The 17,192-nt window shown below is 44.6% G+C and overlaps 1 protein-coding gene and 1 non-coding gene across 2 annotated transcripts in view; both read left to right on the forward strand.

Moving 5' to 3' along the window:
• The first annotated feature begins 4,463 nt into the window (after nt 1-4,463).
• Nucleotides 4,464-17,192, forward strand: part of NOP58 (NOP58 ribonucleoprotein) — a 36,199-nt gene continuing 23,470 nt past the window's right edge. Inside the window, exons 1-5 of the mRNA XM_048869563.2 lie at nt 4,464-4,653; nt 11,423-11,499; nt 13,911-13,963; nt 15,963-16,087; nt 17,041-17,177. Coding sequence (XP_048725520.1) covers nt 4,609-4,653; nt 11,423-11,499; nt 13,911-13,963; nt 15,963-16,087; nt 17,041-17,177 — 437 coding nt within the window. The 5' untranslated portion in view covers nt 4,464-4,608. The remainder of the gene's footprint in view (nt 4,654-11,422; nt 11,500-13,910; nt 13,964-15,962; nt 16,088-17,040; nt 17,178-17,192) is intronic.
• On the forward strand, nt 14,242-14,330 carry LOC125645247 (small nucleolar RNA SNORD70). Its single transcript, XR_007359260.2, has one exon. It is a non-coding gene; the product is annotated as a small nucleolar RNA SNORD70 (small nucleolar RNA).

Genomic DNA, 17,192 nt, shown 5'->3' on the forward strand with positions numbered 1-17,192 from the left:
CTTCTTAAACCAGAGGTGGGCAAACTACGGCCCATATCTGGCCCACAGGACCGTCCTGCACGGCCCTTGAGCTCCTGACCGGGGCGGCTAGCCCCTGGCCCCTCCCCTGCTGTTCTCCCTCCCCGCAGTCACACTGCCATGCAGGCAGCACAGCTTGCGCCTGCCCACCTCTCAGGCTTTCCCATAAGCCAGTCCTACCACTCTGAGCGGCATGGTAAGGGGGCGGGGAGGTTTGGGTAAGGGGCAGGAGGTCCTGGGGGGGCAGTCAGGGGACAGAGAGCGGTTGGATAGGGTGGAGATTCTTTGGGGAGCAGTCAAGGGATGGGGAGCAGGGGCCAGTTTGATAGGCATGGGAGTCCCGGGGGGCCTGTCAGGGGGCGGGGGTGTGGATAGAGGTGGGGGCAGTCCAGGGAAAGGGGGAGTTGGATAGGGGGTGGGGTCCTGGGGGGGGCGGTTAGGGGTGGGGGTCCTTGGAGGGGGCAATCAGGAGACAAGGAACAGGGGGAGTTGGATGGGTTGGGGGTTCTGATGGGGACAGTCGGGGGGTGGGGGCCAGGCTGTTTGGGGAGGCACAGCCTTCCCTACCTAGCCCTCCATATAGTTTTGCAACCCCAATGTGACCCTCGGGCCAAAAAGTTTGCCCACCCCTGTCTTAAACTGTTATGTAATGTTGGTGTGCAACGTTAAACTGTTGCTCCACTTCAGTGCTGTGTGAAAAAAATCCTGTATATAGTTTGTAAATCTATTAGTAATATTTATATAGCACTGTGGGATCCTTCTGCTAAAAGTGCTTTATAATGTCATTATATGGCTGTTGGAATCATTGTTATAGGTATTAGTAATATAGGATACCACCAGACATGAATGTAACCATCAATTCCTTTATTAAATCCAAAGGCCCAATGGTATTTATACACTTGCTCTGAACATGTCTAAAAGCCTAAATAATAAGCAGTTACTATACCCAAACAGTAACAAACATTCATAAGCATTTGATCAAAATACTCACAAAAGGATGAGCCCCAGAGATAACCCTCTTATGCTGGAGCAAGCCAGGGTATCAGAAAGAATCTGATAAATACTCCTAGCAAGCCTGGTTCTTTTATACAGTACAACAAACAAGCGATGTCGTACTGACCTTTATAAAAAACAGGTTTTGGCCAGTTTGTGGTTGACCTCTTTCTTGGCCTTGGCTGAAACAAGATATGACTGTGAGGCCTCTTTCTTTCACATTATCTTAAATTTATGGATCTTAAAGCTTGGTTCACCTCCTTACACAAGCCCATATTTTAAGATAACGCTAGTATGTTGGAGGTTACTATAAGTTTATCGCATCACAAGACAACTTCTCTTTGTCTGTTAGAACGAGTTTGTAATAAATTCTTATTGTTGAGAGGCCCCTTTTCCAGAAACTTCCATTTTATCTTATTAGCCATATTCCAAGCTCAGCATCCTCTCCAGATCTTGTCTTGCTAGATGCCACTTTCTAACTTTTTAACATGTTATTCTCAAGGCCTTGTTACATTTGCTTAACCACCTACAGTCTACGCAAGCTACAAAGAACATATGTGTAACTAACCCATTTATCTTAAAATCGTCTTACAATGGCCTTAAGTGAAGAGCTCAGCTTGAGCCAGAATAGCCAGTATACCCTACCAGCACTTCTGTAGGTGCTAATGGCCTTTCTGTCCTCCCTAAGGAGTTATTTTGATTTCAGAATGGATTCCAGCCAGTACATGAATGGACAGAAAGGCCCTACAACTGAAAACTCACCCCAGGTGTGGGGATGGAGGAGGCCAATGTCAAACCAATTCAGATCCAACACTTGAGACACCAGAGAGCTGAAGGCCAGTTGAGCCTGCTTAAATTCTTGTGCTGGAGAGCCATTTTCCAATAGGGCAGAAGACACTGAGGCCAGACTTGCTGGATGAAGATCCTGGAGCCCACCAGGATAGAGGTAGATGGGAAGAAGCCAACAGTCATACTCCAGAGCACAAACAGCTGCAGAGGAGATTGGTTTGGGCTAAAGAGGTGAGAGAAGGAGACAGGGAAGACTAGAAAGAGGAAAGCAGATGGGAGTGCAGAAACATTCATTGATTTTGTTTTGGGGTAGAGAGAACTATATCAGCTTATATATATATATATATATATACTTCCTTTTCCATTAGACACTGTCTAAGCATCTGATACAAGTGGTCAAAATAGGGGGACTACTTAGAACAGATCCATTCCTCCATCTTAATAAAAAATGAAGGCGTCAGACTACATTTTCTGTGAACCTCACAAGCCTAGAGCCCAAGACAGGTCTACGGGCAAGAGTGAAAACGTAAAGTTGGAGTGTCTTACCAATTGGAAATCCAAACAATTCAGCAACTCTGAGCTAGAGCCAGCTTCTACACTGATGTGAGTTGTAGGTATATCCTGCAGCTTATTAACCCCCAGGACACTCGGGTGGGGGCAGGAAGGGGCAGGGGTTCAAACAACCCTGATAAAATACAATGTAGTCACCTGCAGAAATGATCACAGTGGTACCAGCTACATGAGCCTCCCAACAGCTTGGGGGCTCCGGAGGAATGTAACTCCAGAGGAATGCACAAGACAGCCCCACAGATTTATACAATTACAGAACGGTAGAACTGGCAGGGACTTTGAGAGATCATCTAGTCCAGTCTCCTGCACTCAAAGCAGGATTAAATAATAACTAGTGCGTTCCTGACGGTGTTTGTCTAACCTGTTCTTAAAAACTTCCAGCGATGGAGATTCCACAATCTTCTGAGGCAATTGTTTGTGCTTAACCACCCTGACAGGAACTTTTTCCTAATGTCCAACCTAACTTGCTGCAAGTTAAGCCCATTGCTTCTTGGCCTATCTTCAGATGTTAACGTGAGCAATTTTTCACCTGCCTCTTTGTAACAACCTTTTATGTAGCTGAAAATGGTTATCACGTCCCTTCTGCTCCAGACTAAACAAACCCTGTCTTTTGAATCTTTCCTCATAGCTCATGTTTTCTAGACCTTTAATCATTTTTGTTGTTCTTCTCTGGACTTTCTCTAATTTGTCCACATCCTTCCTGAAATGTGAGGCCCAGAACCAGACACACAATGCTCCAGCTGAGGCCTAATCAATATAATTACTTCTTGCTTACAACGCGCCTGCTGCTAAGGCTTCCCCCTTCATCCCAGGGCCACCATAGAATCATAGAATCATAGAATATAAGGGTTGGAAGGGACCCCAGAAGGTCATCTAGTCCAACCCCCTGCTCGAAGCAGGACCAATTCCCAGTTAAATCATCCCAGCCAGGGCTTTGTCAAGCCTGACCTTAAAAACCTCTAAGGAAGGAGATTCTACCACCTCCCTAGGTAACGCATTCCAGTGTTTCACCACCCTCTTAGTGAAAAAGTTTTTCCTAATATCCAATCTAAACCTCCCCCACTGCAGCTTGAGACCATTACTCCTCGTTCTGTCATCTGCTACCACTGAGAACAGTCTAGATCCATCCTCTTTGGAACCCCCTTTCAGGTAGTTGAAAGCAGCTATCAAATCCCCCCTCATTCTTCTCTTCTGCAGGCTAAACAATCCCAGCTCCCTCAGCCTCTCCTCATAACTCATGTGTTCCAGTCCCCTAATCATTTTTGTTGCCCTTCGCTGGACTCTCTCCAATTTATTCACATCCTTCTTGAAGTGTGGGGCCCAAAACTGGACACAGTACTCCAGATGAGGCCTCACCAATGTCGAATAGAGGGGGACGATCACGTCCCTCGATCTGCTCGCTATGCCCCTACTTATACATCCCAAAATGCCATTGGCCTTCTTGGCAACAAGGGCACACTGCTGACTCATATCCAGCTTCTCGTCCACTGTCACCCCTAGGTCCTTTTCCACAGAACTGCTGCCTAGCCATTCGGTCCCTAGTCTGTAGCTGTGCATTGGGTTCTTCCGTCCTAAGTGCAGGACCCTGCACTTATCCTTACTGAACCTCATCAGATTTCTTTTGGCCCAATCCTCCAATTTGTCTAGGTCCTTCTGTATCCTATCCCTGCCCTCCAGCGTATCTACCACTCCTCCCAGTTTAGTATCATCCGCAAATTTGCTGAGAGTGCAATCCACACCATCCTCCAGATCATTTATGAAGATATTGAACAAAACCGGCCCCAGGACCGACCCTTGGGGCACTCCACTTGATACCGCCACCCCTGGGCTGCCAGGAGCCCTGGGATCAACAGCCGGGATTGAGCAGAGCTCTTACCCCCGCTGAGCCCGCCCACAGCCTCCTCCTGCCACCCAGCCGGCCCGAGCCCTCTCCTCACAGCCCAGTCACGTCACCCGCTCAGCCCCGCCCCCGCGCTCTCTCTCACAGCCCCGCCCCGTCATCCACTGGGGCCACGCCCAGCGCTCTTTCCTCTCTCTCCAGCTCCGTCATCCGCTGAGTCCCGCCCCCTGCTTCCGGCGGGGCCGGGCAGCTTCCGGTCTCCTCACTTCCGGTTCGCCGTGTGCGCTGCGTCTTGCCGCTGGGAGCTGCGGCCCTTTCGCCGCACGTGGCCGAGTCCTGCCGCGCTTCCCCCGGCGGCGCCTGACTCTCGCTGGCCCGGCCCCGCACCTCTGCCCGCCATGCTGGTGCTCTTCGAGACCGCGGCCGGCTACGCCGTCTTCAAGGTGAGGCCGGGGCCGGGGCCGCGTGCCGCCGCCGCCTCGTCTCGCCGTTCCCCGGGCGGGCCGGGCTCGCGCACGGGGGATGGGGCGACCCGTAGCTCCCGAGGCCCCTTCTGCGGCAGGAGCGCGGGGCAGGGGGTGCGCGCGCGCGCCGTGCCCGGGGTCTGGGTCCCACCCACGTGGCTGCGGTGAGCGGCCAGTCTCCGTCAGCCGCTGGTCGCCCGGGCCGGGCCCTCACGCCTGGCGCCCCGAGCCTAGCTGGGGAGCGAGGTCGGGGAGGAGTTGGCCTGGCTCTGGTGCGGAGTCCCGTCTCTCTGGCGTGCCCCAGGTGTGCAGGCGGCGGGAGCAGGCTCGCACGGGACCGGGAGGATTTACTCCCGCTCCCTGCCCTACGAAATCGTTGTCTGCCTCGCCTGGCTGCTTGGAGGGTAGTTGTGACCCCTGCCTGGGGCCGTGGCAATTCGTGGATGCGTCTGGCGGGGTAAAAGGGACGTAACCCATCATGCAGTGTAGTGCAGGTTTAAATGCCTTTGCTAACCCTGCAGAGGTCAGCTTCTATCCTGATGTATGAGGTTTGATTTACAATATTCTGTTTGACTAAGTGTAATTGTAAATGTCAGGTTTCAGCGTGGTAGTCGTGTTAGTCTGTATCAGCAAAAACATTTATTCTTTTGCGTGGAGACTGTCTGGTTTGGCCAGTGCACATGGCAGAGGGGCATTGCTGGCACATGATGGCCTAGACCACATTGGAGGATGTGCAGGTGATTGAATTGGCCTCCTTAGCACTATAAAAAGTAACTTTCCCTCTGTTGATATTCACCCCTTCTTGTCAAGTGTTGAGAATAGGCCACTTCCACCTTTGTTGAATTGGCCTCCTTAGCACTGACCCCCCACTTAGTAAGGCAACTCCCATCTTTTCGTGTACTGTGTGTATATACTTGCTACTGTATTTTCCACTCCATGCATCTGATGAAGTGGGTTTTAGCCCACGAAAGCTTATGCCCAAATAAATTTGTTAGTCTCTAAGGTGTCACAAGGACGCTTCCTTGTTTTTGTAAATGTCAGTGGCCAGAGGTCTACAGCTACAACATTTCATTGTGATCTCTTGTGCTATCAAAGACTGACTTCCTGTTCACATCCAAGAACAACAAGCTGGTAATGCAGTTTTTAATTTTAACCAGCAGTTTTGGAACAAAACAAAAGCTTTCAGAATTCTATCAACTCTTAACAGAAATTGTGGTGTTTGCCCCTAACTAGTCCTCAGTTATTTCCCTTTAAATATGCTCACCTTGCATCAATTTCTGGGACTTTTTAGCATTTGTTGTAATTGATATCATGCCTGTAGTTCCTAAGTGAAAGGACTGAGGCAAACGTAATAGCAATGATACTAATATATTTTAAATACTGTATTTACAAGGTATTGTATTTAAGTTCATCTGTTGTTTTTTATGTAAAATGCTTGGCTTGATTGGTGTACACGTGCATTTGCATTCTGGCTGAAATTGGGAGAATTCATCCGCTATACCTGAAAAGCAAAGATTCAGTTTCTATCTTTACATAAGCAGAGATAGGCTGATGTGCCATGCTGCTGAACTGGTGTAATCTGTAACCCGTCTGCCAGGTGGAATCAGCAGCAACCAGGGCCTGGCTTAATATCTAGGGGTTCCTTTTGAACAATAGAGCACAAAACCAGTAACATGGGAAAATTACACACCATCCCCTGAATGCTTCTAAGAGGCAATACTTCCCCTCTTGCAAGCACAGAGTCTGAGTGTAGAAAAGAAATTTTTAATGAAAGGAGGGGAGTCACCCGGCATTAATTTTAGAAAATGCCACCAGCAGGATTCAGCCAAAAATACCTATCTTAGAGTATGTTAAATTATTTTATGATATTTGTATTGTGATAGTGTGCAACAGCCCAGATTGGAATTGGGACACGGCCGTGCTAGTCTGAAGTGGAACTTCTTAGCTGATGTTACCTTTTGCTCTACTTAGCTGTAGCTTCCTTCTCTAGATCATAGAATCATAGAATTATCAGGGTTGGAAGGGACCTCAGGAGGTCATCTAGTCCAACCCCCTGCTCAAAGCAGGACCAATCCCCAATTTTTGCCCCAGATCCCTAAAGGGCCCCCTCAAGGATTGAACTCGCAACCCTGGGTTTAGCAGGCCAATGCTCAAACCACTGACCTATCCCTCCCCCCAGATGTTTCTGACTGTGCTATTGCTACGAGAGCCACATTGTCTGCCTGTAAAATGATACAGAAATCCAAAACTCAACAGAGCCAGGGCTTCATTAAAATCAGTGGTTTTCAACCTCTGGTCCATGGAGCCCCGGGGGTCTGCAGACTTGTGTAAGGCATCAACAAAAGGTGACTATGAAAAATGAAGTTTCGTAAGAACAGCCATACTGGGTCAGACCAAAGGTCCATCTAGCCCAGTGTCCTGTCTTCCGACAGTGGCTAATGCCAGGTGCCGCAGAGGGAATAAATAGAACAGGTAATCATTAAGTGATCCATCCCATCACCCATTCCCAGCTTCTGGCATACAGAGGTTAGGGACACCATCCCTGTCCATCCTGGCTAATAGCCATTGATGGACCTATCCTCCATGAACTTACCTAGTTCTTTTTTGAACCCTGTTATAGTCTTGGCCTTCACAACATCCTCTGGCAAGGAGTTTCACAGATTAACTGTGCATTGTATGAAAAAAATACTTCCTTTTGTTTGTTTTAAACCTGCTACCTATTCATTTCATTTGGTGACCCCATGTTCTTGTGTTATAAGGAGGAGTAAATAACACTTTCTTGTTTACTTTCTCCACACCAGTCATGATTTTATAGATCTCTTATCATACCCCCCCACCCCTTAGTTGTCTCTTTTCAACGTTGAAAAGTCAGTCTTATTAATCTCTCCTTATACGGCAGCCATTCCATACCCCTAATAATTTTTGTTGCCTTTTTTTGAACCTTTTTCAATTCCAGTATATCTTTCTTGAGATGGGTCAACCACATCTGCACAAAGTATTCAAGATGTGGGCATACCATGAATTTATTTAGAGACAATGATATTTTCTGTCTTCTTATGTATCCCTTTCTTAATGATTCCCAGCATTGTTTGCTTTTTTGACTGCCGCTGCACATTGAGTGGATGTTTTCAGAGAACTATCCACAATGACTCCAAGATCTCTTTCTTGAGTGGTAACAGCCAATTTAGACCCCATCATTTTATATTTATAGTTGGGATTATGCTTTCCAATGTGCATTACTTTGCATTTATCAACATTGAATTTCATCTGTCATTTTGTTGCCCAATCACCTGGTTTTGAGAGATCCTTTTGTAGCTCTTGAGTCTGCCTGGGACTTAACTATCTTGAGCAATTTTGTATCATCTGCAAATTTTGCCACCTCACTGTTTATCCCTTTTTCTAGATCATTTTATGAATATATTGTACAGGACTGGTCCCAGAACAAACCCCTGGGGGATGCCACTATTTACCTCTCTCCATTCTGAAAACTGACCATTTATTCCTATCCTTTGTTTCTTATCTTTTAACCAGTTACCAATCCATGAGAGGACCTTTCCTCTTATCCCAGGATAGCTTACTTTGCTGAAGAGCCTTTGATGAGGGACCTCGTCAAAGGCTTTCTGAAAAATCTGAGTACACTATAGCCACTGGCTCTCCCTTGTCCACATGCTTGTTGACCCCCTTGAAGAATTCTAGTAGATTGGTGAGGCATGATTTTCGCTTTACAAAAAACATGTTGACTCTTCCTCAACAAATTAGGTTCAACTATGTGTCTGACAATTCTGTTCTTTGCTATTGTTTCAACCACTTTGCCCGGTACTGAAGTCAGGTTTACTGGCTTGTAATTGCTGGGATCACCTCTGGAGCCCTTTTTAAAAATTGGTGTCACATTAGCTATCCTGCTGTCATTTGGTACAGAAGCTGATTTAAATTATAGTTTTACAGACTACAGTTAGTAGTTCTGCAATTTCACATTTGAGTTCCTTCAGAACTCTTGGGTGAATATCATCTGGTCCTGGTGACTTATTACTGTCTAGTTTTAGTTTGTTCCAAAACCTCCTCTGACACCTCAATCTGTGACAGTTCCTCAGAGTTGACACCTAAAAAGAATGGTTCAGGTTTGGGAATCTCCCTCACATCCTCAGCCGTGAGTACCGATGCAAAGAATTCATTTAGTTTCTCCTCAATGGCCTTATCACCCTTGAGTGCTCCTTTAGCATCTCGATCGTCCAGTGGCCACACTAGCTGTTTAGCAGGCTTCCTGCTTCTGATGTACTTAATTTTTTTTTTTTTTTTTTTTGCTATTGGTTTTTGAGTTTTTGGCTAGTTGTACTTCAAATTCTTTTTTTGGCCTTCCTAATTCCTTCTTCTGTTTTCCTCACTAGGATTTAACTTCCACTTTTTAAAGGATGCCTTTTTGCCTCTCTCTGCTTCTTTTCCTTCATTGTTAAGCCATTGCGGCACTTTTTCAGATTACAGATCCCAGAAAAGGCATTCTGGTGTTCTCATCAGTCAAATGTATGTGAATACCCCAGAAGTGCTGTTACCACCATAGAAGCACACAGTTTAGCACCTTTCTCACGCTGTGTCAAATGCCTTGCCGAGAACTTACAACATTTATAGTTGAATTCTGGTTAGTCAGTTTTCAACCTAAGACTTCTATGACAGTGGTCCATGGACCACAGGTTGAATTTACAAAGGGGTCTGCACCTCCATTTGACATTGTTTAAGAATCCGCAAATGAAAAAAGGTTGAAAACCACTGGTTTAAAAGTTAATTTCTGAATAAGAAGGAGGAATTGGAATTGGGGGACTCAATAGAGGACTTCAATCTGTTGGGCATGCCTAAGAGGGCGCAGAGTATGTTGCGAGGGTGTTGTAGTTGGGGCCCCCACGGAGAATGGGGATGGAGGGACTGCCACCCAACTCTGCTCCTGGTCCCGGCTGCCAGCCCCACGCTCAGGGATCCGCTCCCAGCTCTCTGCCCGGGGTCTTGGCTGCCTGCCTGCCCCATGCCTGGGGATCCTCTGCTGGATCTGTGTCTGGCTGCAGGCCTTAACCCCTGGCAGAGGGTCCAGCTGTGGCCCCAGCCTCGTCCCCCTTATCTCTGTCTGCATCCTCCACTCCCAACTCCGTGGGCCAGTGGAGCGCAGATGGGTAAGGGAGAGTGTGAGGTAAAAAGTTTGGGGGCCACTGCAATAGGTAAGGGAAGATATTAGGTGGCCCAGAGACTTTTTTTGCTTTATAGCTCTGTGGGAAATGTGTTACTGTGTTTACTTGTTTAGTTAATAGTTAAGTTAAAGAAAAAATACAGTTCAAAAGAACCGTCTTGGTCTGGATTTGGAAATCTGGGAGGAAGCAAAGTGGCTCGCTCATTTGCATGGTACCCAGAATGATTTCAGCATTCCTTCTGTGTTAAATTGTAGTTGTGCTGTATTTGATTTGTGAGGACAAATCACGATGGTTTTTGAACATGGTACAAAGAACCACATTTATATCTTTGAAAAAGATTAGTGCAGTGCTCCTTTGCATTTTACTAAGAATTCTTAGGCCCTGTCTACGCTATAAAATTGTTGACCTAAATTATGTCGACATACAGCCACCACATTAGTTGCTGCAGTTTTTCATATCCACACTATCCTCCTGTCAGTGGTGCATGTCCTTACCTGGAGTGCTTGCCCCCATTTAAGGGGACAGTGTGGGGGGGCTGACAGCCTGAGCTATCAGGCCTGCATGGGGCTCACCACTGGATCCCCCTTTCCCCAGGGCTGATGGGCTGTCAGCCCTGCACTGGATTCATCGCTGGAGCCCTCCGACAGTGGGGCTTCAGCCATGAGCCCAGTGCTGTCAGCCCTGGGGTGAGAGGTGGGGTGGCTCCAGCTGTGAGCCTGGCATGGGATTGACAGCCAACAGGCAATGTAAGTAATAGTGTCTACATGGACACTGCATTTCCCTAACTACATTGACCTAAGTGCTATGCCTCTCACGGAGGTGGAGTTATTAGGTCAGGGTAGTGGGCGAGTTACATTGGCAGGAGAAACATTGTAATGTAGACCAGGCCTTAGTGCACTGCAAATTAAGTGAATGAAGAAATATGGTGGAGAAGTATAACTGTGATCTCAACTCACCTCTGCCCCCTAAAGGATTTCTTTTTTGGACAGCAAGCTGAAATATCAGTGTATTAACCAAGTGTAATGTCTTTAAAATTTACTCTTGAGGCTGTATTGGCATGGATTTATTGTACTGCAAAGGGGGCGAGCTCTGTTTTAGAAGTGGCCTCTTTCTTCCTCAAGTAACTTGAGGCTCTCTGTGAAGGTGACTTGTTTTGTATTTTCCCATTGGTGGTAGTGTCCTTGATCAGCTGGTGTGTTCACAAAGCAGTAGTAAGTTTGGTCCCAGGTCACTGGCAATGAGACACATGCTACTAAGGCTGGCTCTTAAAAAGAGAGAGAGAATGTAGATGTTCAGAAAGGGCCTGCTTTTATTGGGGGGTGAAAAACAATACAGTAGCTGTGTTCCTGTTGAAAGTAAAATGCTGTTAACATGATCAAATATTGGTGGGGCAGAACTGGAGAGAAAATGGTAAGCAGTGGTCATAGCCTGGATGGCTAAGAGCTACCCCATTGACTCAGTTAACATCAGCTTTCAGGAAGGACACACCATAAAAAGTGGGGTCAGGGTTTCTATACTGAACAATGATCCCAAACATCTTTAAACATTGGTTTAATGATTCTATCTTGTATCCACAGGTCCTAGATGAGAAGAAGCTCCAGGAAGTTGACAGTTTATGGAGAGAATTTGAAACACCTGAAAAGGCAAATAAAATGTAAGCCGTTTGATGAGGGGCTGGCAGCCTGGCTTTGGAAGATAACTGCATGTTCAGATTAAGGAGCAAGGCCTTGCTTTGTTTTCAGTATAGTTCAGAGCTTTTAAATGTTAGAAGAACGATCTGACCCAAGAACAAGGGGAGATCCAGTGGAATTAAAAATTGAGAAATTCAGAACTGATAAAAGGAAATACTTTTTCCCCACAGTGTATAATTAAACTGTGAACCTCATTGCCACGTGAAGGCGTTGAAGCTGAAAACGTAATGTTCTAAAAGGGATTGGACATTAAAATGGATATAAAGAGTATCCTAAGTTTGACAAACTTTTGGAAGATATATTAAACTTCAGTCTTCAGGGGTTAAGCCAGTCAAAGTATTTGAGATCAGGGTGAAACCTAACATTGGTGGGTGTGGCTATAGCAGAGTATCCTACATCTGCCCACTGCAGGCTTTTTACACCTTCCTCTGAAATGTCTGATGCTGACCACTGTCAGACAGGATGCTAGCTTAAATGGACTTTGGTCTGGTCCAGTTATGCAGTTCTGATCTTTCTGAAAAGACGTTGGTCTCACTCAGCCTTGCAGCATAAGCCTTGAGCTGCTGTTGGAGATGACGCAAGTGCAATTTTGTAAGTTGAGAGGATAGCTTTATCTGGGACCTTGCTTCTGTTAAAGATAACACAACTTTTTCTGACACAGATTAATCAGAATTGGACTAGAGTCAGAAATCTGGGTCTGGAGATAGTTGTCCTGGGTCGCGATGGCTTCTTAAGTGCAACTCTTTAGATAACAGAAAGGGAGATTACACAAGGAGGAGGAAGTTGGGCCTGAGGAGGTGTCACAGCTGATGTAGTTGGGAACTGTCCATAGGCTACTTGGACCTGGTAAACTGATGGGGATTAGAAAATCCTTCCATACACACATGAATGTCAGTAGGTGTTCTCATACCCCATCCCCAGAGCCAGTGATATGCATTTAGTGTGACTGTTTTCCACCCCTTACCTTTCAGCCTCAACAGTGTATTCTTGGTGCATGCTCCCAGCATGGCTGTTCTCAGCTTCTCACCCAGAAGGGTAGGGCTTCCCCAGACGTCTGTTCATGTGGAGGGGCAGGGAGGAGTCTGACACCGCGGATTGTGGTCACACATAAGAAGGGAAAGTGGGGCCATCTTGTGTTCTCACCCCATATCCTTGCCGCTTGCTCTGCCACCCGTTTATTCCTGCCCCATTATCCTCTCTCCCCTCTCTGCAGTCCCAGACCCCTTACCCCCTAATTCCCCATCCAAGTGAACATTTGTATGTGTAATTTATTTTCTTTTCAAAAATAGTTTGAGCCTTCTGAATTTTCTGCTACACTTGGATTGTTTCCTCCAAATAAAAAATAAAAAACAAAACAAAAAACACAGATTGTAGGTACATGCCTTCATTCTTCTCCCCCCCCCCCCTTTTTTTCATCAAGGCCAAATTAAAACTTACAGTGCCAGGGTGTTGCTCAGGTTTGGCTGTAATATGTCCCCTTGACTCATACAGGTTTTGTGAGTCGTGGCGACCTAGCATACCTCTTGGGCACTGTTTGCACATGTGCAGTGTAATCCATTTGGCTTTTGTGAGTGTTAGGAATGTGCCTATCTGAAGAGCTAAACTTTTTCAAATGCTGGTTTCAGTATTGCTCCTCCAAGGGGTAGTGGGTGCCATGCAAAATACAGAAAAAATACAGAAAATACAGGGAAAAAAAAATACAATCTGTTAACTTTAAGAAAAGTTGTTTTGGGGGGGGCCTGTATCTCAGGAATCCCTTGGTCAAATGATCCCAAATTTGGATGTCTACCTTGTGCCGCCATGAGAGTCAGTAAATTTCAAGGAAATCCAAGTAACTGGATTGTAGAGCTCTTAGAAGAGTCAACCTGGAAACAAAGAGTTTTGTAACCTCAACTCTAGTAGACCTGGTGCTCTTCTACAGTAGAGAGCATATTCTTTGCTCTCACTAGTTAATCAAAGGAGTAGTGTTGAAATCTGAATAGTTGATGTCTTTTAAATATGAACTGCAAAACAAAAAGATGGCCTCACGTTTTTTTTCAAATTTTTTGTATGTATTTTTTCATTAGAAATAGTAGATCTTGATTTCTCACCTCTTTGGAGGTCTCTAGCAAGATCTTTGTGGGACTTGGGTGATGAAATAACAGGGGTCTGAAAGCTGACCTACAGTTCCAAGACTCGGACTCCCTTTCCCTTCATGTGGAGGTTGGGAGATCTGAAAATCAAACTTCAGCCTCCTGTGATGTTCTAGGGAAGTAGGTATTTATGATGGGGGTTTGGGAAGTTAACACAGATGCTATGCATTATAAAGGAAGAGGGAAGGACCGGGATATTCTATTGTAAACTTGAATATAAAAATACATTTTCTCTTCTCTAGAGTGAAGTTGAAACACTTTGAAAAGTTTCAGGACACAACAGAAGCACTTGCTGGTAAGTAAAGATGAGAAAGTTAACTCTGAACTTTGCAGCTGGGTTCTTTCTGAAAAGAGCCAATCACATATTTTCATTATATGCCTCATACTCTCCTCTCACCCTCTTATTATGTCTTCATTGTTTATCTTTTAGATTACAGTTGCTTCAGAACAAAGAACATAACTATTTGTTTTCTGGGGCAGCTGCCATGCCTCTGGACACTAGATAAAAATATTGAAATCTAGTTATTTGCTCCTGTGTTTATGGTCATGAGTGCACAAATCAGTAGAGAATAGAACCCTGTTGTCAATGATGTATTGTTGTTGGTACTGAATTCTAATGATTTGATTCAACGTTTCGTCACTACCACTGAGACAACAGATAAAATGCTAGTAATAAATACTTTAGGGCTGTTTATGCTGCACTTCGTGGCAATGTATGATGGATATGTTTGTGTATTCAATAAATGCCTATTTCTCTATGATCATGAATTCCTGAATTATTTGTAAATCACATGCAAAACCTGCCACTTGAGTGATTCTTAGGAATTAAGCACAAAAGCATTATAGGCTCTGAATAATCTGAACTGAAGTGATAGAAGAACATAGGCTAATAGTTATTTACGGGTGGCCTGACTCCTGTTCTTGAATGCAGTGTTTTTGTGTGTCCATAACAGTAAAATAAGTTGATAAATGTCAAATGTAGCATTTTGGCCAAACAATGAGTCTCACTACATTAGAGTTGTTGGGATCACTAGTATAAAAAACAAAACAAGGAAAGGAGACCACCTTTAAACATGGGATGCAATGAAATCATAACTGAGATTGAAATTCCTGTTTTTTCCCCACTTACGTACGTGCACACTATCTAGCATGAGTGTGGCCTTGTTATAGCACTGGGTGCCAGGAATTCCTGGATTCTAACTGCACTAACTGTTACTGTGATACTGAAGCTGTGTGAGTTGGGCAAATCACCCAGTTTCTCTGCCTTAGTTAAGGAATCTGTGAAATCAGGGATATTTAAACTACCTAGCTCACATGATTATTGCTATGATGGATTTGTAAATTGTTTTGAAGAGAAGTGATAAATATGTAGCTAAGCATTATTTAAATATCAAATGGTTTAAGAACTATCTGTCAGATTTAAGGTTACATAGCTAATGTCCCAAATAGCAATGATGAGAGGGCATTTATCACAGCAGTTACATTTGTTCTTCTATTTCTTTCTTTGAGGTTTTTTTAAAATAATGGGTCACTGGGTTCTGCTTCACACGCTAGGCTGTAAATGTTGTACCAATCACAGAAGATCACTGGAGCATGGAGTGAACGTGTCAAGGGAGTTGCATAAGTGACCTCTTAAAATATGCCATGTGGGTTTGTGAAGCTTTTATAGATTTATTTATACTTCAAAATAAAGATTCTTTTTAAAACTCCTCAAATCCACATCACATACCTTAAAAAGGGCCGTATCTGACTTCTGCCATCCCCACAAATTGACTTCATGCTTCAGTGGGCTTTCATGGATATTGCAACATCATCAGCGGAGAGTAAATACTGGACTATTGCCTGTGGTGGCTGGTGATGTATGACTTCAGGGGGTCTGAAAATGGATTGGGTAACTCAATTATATGCCAAATCTTCTTGGAGTTGCTTCTGGGGATGTTCAGTATATCTCTGAAGTTGGTGGACTGTTATCGTTAACAAAGTTGGCAGAATTAGGAGTCAGTCCTGGTGTTTTTCCATATATAGGGAGGAGGGAAAAATTAGAGGAGAAATATTCTCAAATTAAGAACAGCAAATGTGCTAACATTTTACGACATTCATTTAAATGACCGCAGGGTCAAAAAATTTCAACTGCAATTTTGGTTAGTATAGTAGCTTGCAGAGGTGTGAATGTAAGTGTACAGCCTTGTGTATCAAGTTGGACATGGTATTTTTAATACCTGTTAGATTTTAGAAAGCTTTGTTTGTTTGTTTGTTTATTTAGCCACATCTTTGTTCTCTTCTTTCCTCTACAGCATCCACAGCTCTGGTTGAGGGCAAGCTCAGCAAGAACTTGAAGAAAATTCTAAAGAAGATCGTGGCAAAAGATGCCCATGAACAGCTGGCCATAGCAGATGCCAAACTCGGAGGTGTCATAAAGGTGAAAACTGACTTTGCTTCTCTAATTTGGTTTTATTCTGCTGAGATGTTATGAATAAGGGCCTTTGTGTTTTGTGGTCCTGTAGCCATGGAGTGTGCTGCAGATTGAGCTTTCATTAGAAAAAAGTTTCTAGTTCTTAGATGGAAAGAGAAATTTTCAGATGTGAGCTGAATATAATTTGATAGGATGTTGTCTGCTCTGCAAATGGACAAACCTGAAACAGCACTCGGATGTGCACACTTCTTGTTTTCTCAGTGGGGTATCAGCTGTGAAAGCAGACAGCATAAATACAAACTGTTGCCCTACTGACCTTATTTATAGAAACATCCAATTGATGTGCTTATTCACTGTTGGTTGTTATAAGGGTTGCTGGGAGTTCACATTCCCCATAATCCCCAAATATGTGCATGTATTCTCCAGCCCTTGTCTGAAAGGGGGGAAGTATAGAGGAGATGCATTAGGTTTATATTCTAAAATCCTCACTTGTTCCTGCGATTTCAAAACCCAAACCATCTCTCATTCCTTCCTCAGAACCAGAGCCAGGTACCAAACCCTCCGCTTCCTACTGTGTTCTGTTCAATGACACAGTTGTGGGTGGTGGTTAGAGAAAACTGCTTAAAAATTAGTATGCAGTGTAGAACTAATCACTTACACAATCCTGGTGTTGCCCCAGAGCTTAGGGGCAGAGTATACAGGACCTTATTACAAGTCCTTGTTGCTCCTGATATCAGGATGTTAAAGTGCAAAATACATATAATTATTACAGTAGTGGAAATCCTGATGTTTATTACCCGTGAAGGTTGTCACTGCTTCTGACTTTTTGCCTAGCATAAATGGGTAACAATTATACCTTAGTAGGAGAAAAACTATAAATATATAGTAGTATTGAAAGAGAATTTGTAAGAGGATTTAATTAACTTGGTTAACACCTAATATTCACCTTAATTTTATAGGACAAGCTGAACTTAAGTTGTATTCATAGCCCAATGGTTACTGAACTAATGAGAGGAATTCGTTCTCAAATCGAGGGGCTTATCACTGGCCTTCCATCGCGGGAAATGGCAGCTATGTGTTTAGGATTGGCGCATAGGTAAGTTGCCATTGA

The sequence above is a fragment of the Caretta caretta genome, chromosome 11 (assembly GCF_965140235.1).
Source record: "Caretta caretta isolate rCarCar2 chromosome 11, rCarCar1.hap1, whole genome shotgun sequence".
NCBI classification, from domain to species: domain Eukaryota; kingdom Metazoa; phylum Chordata; order Testudines; family Cheloniidae; genus Caretta; species Caretta caretta.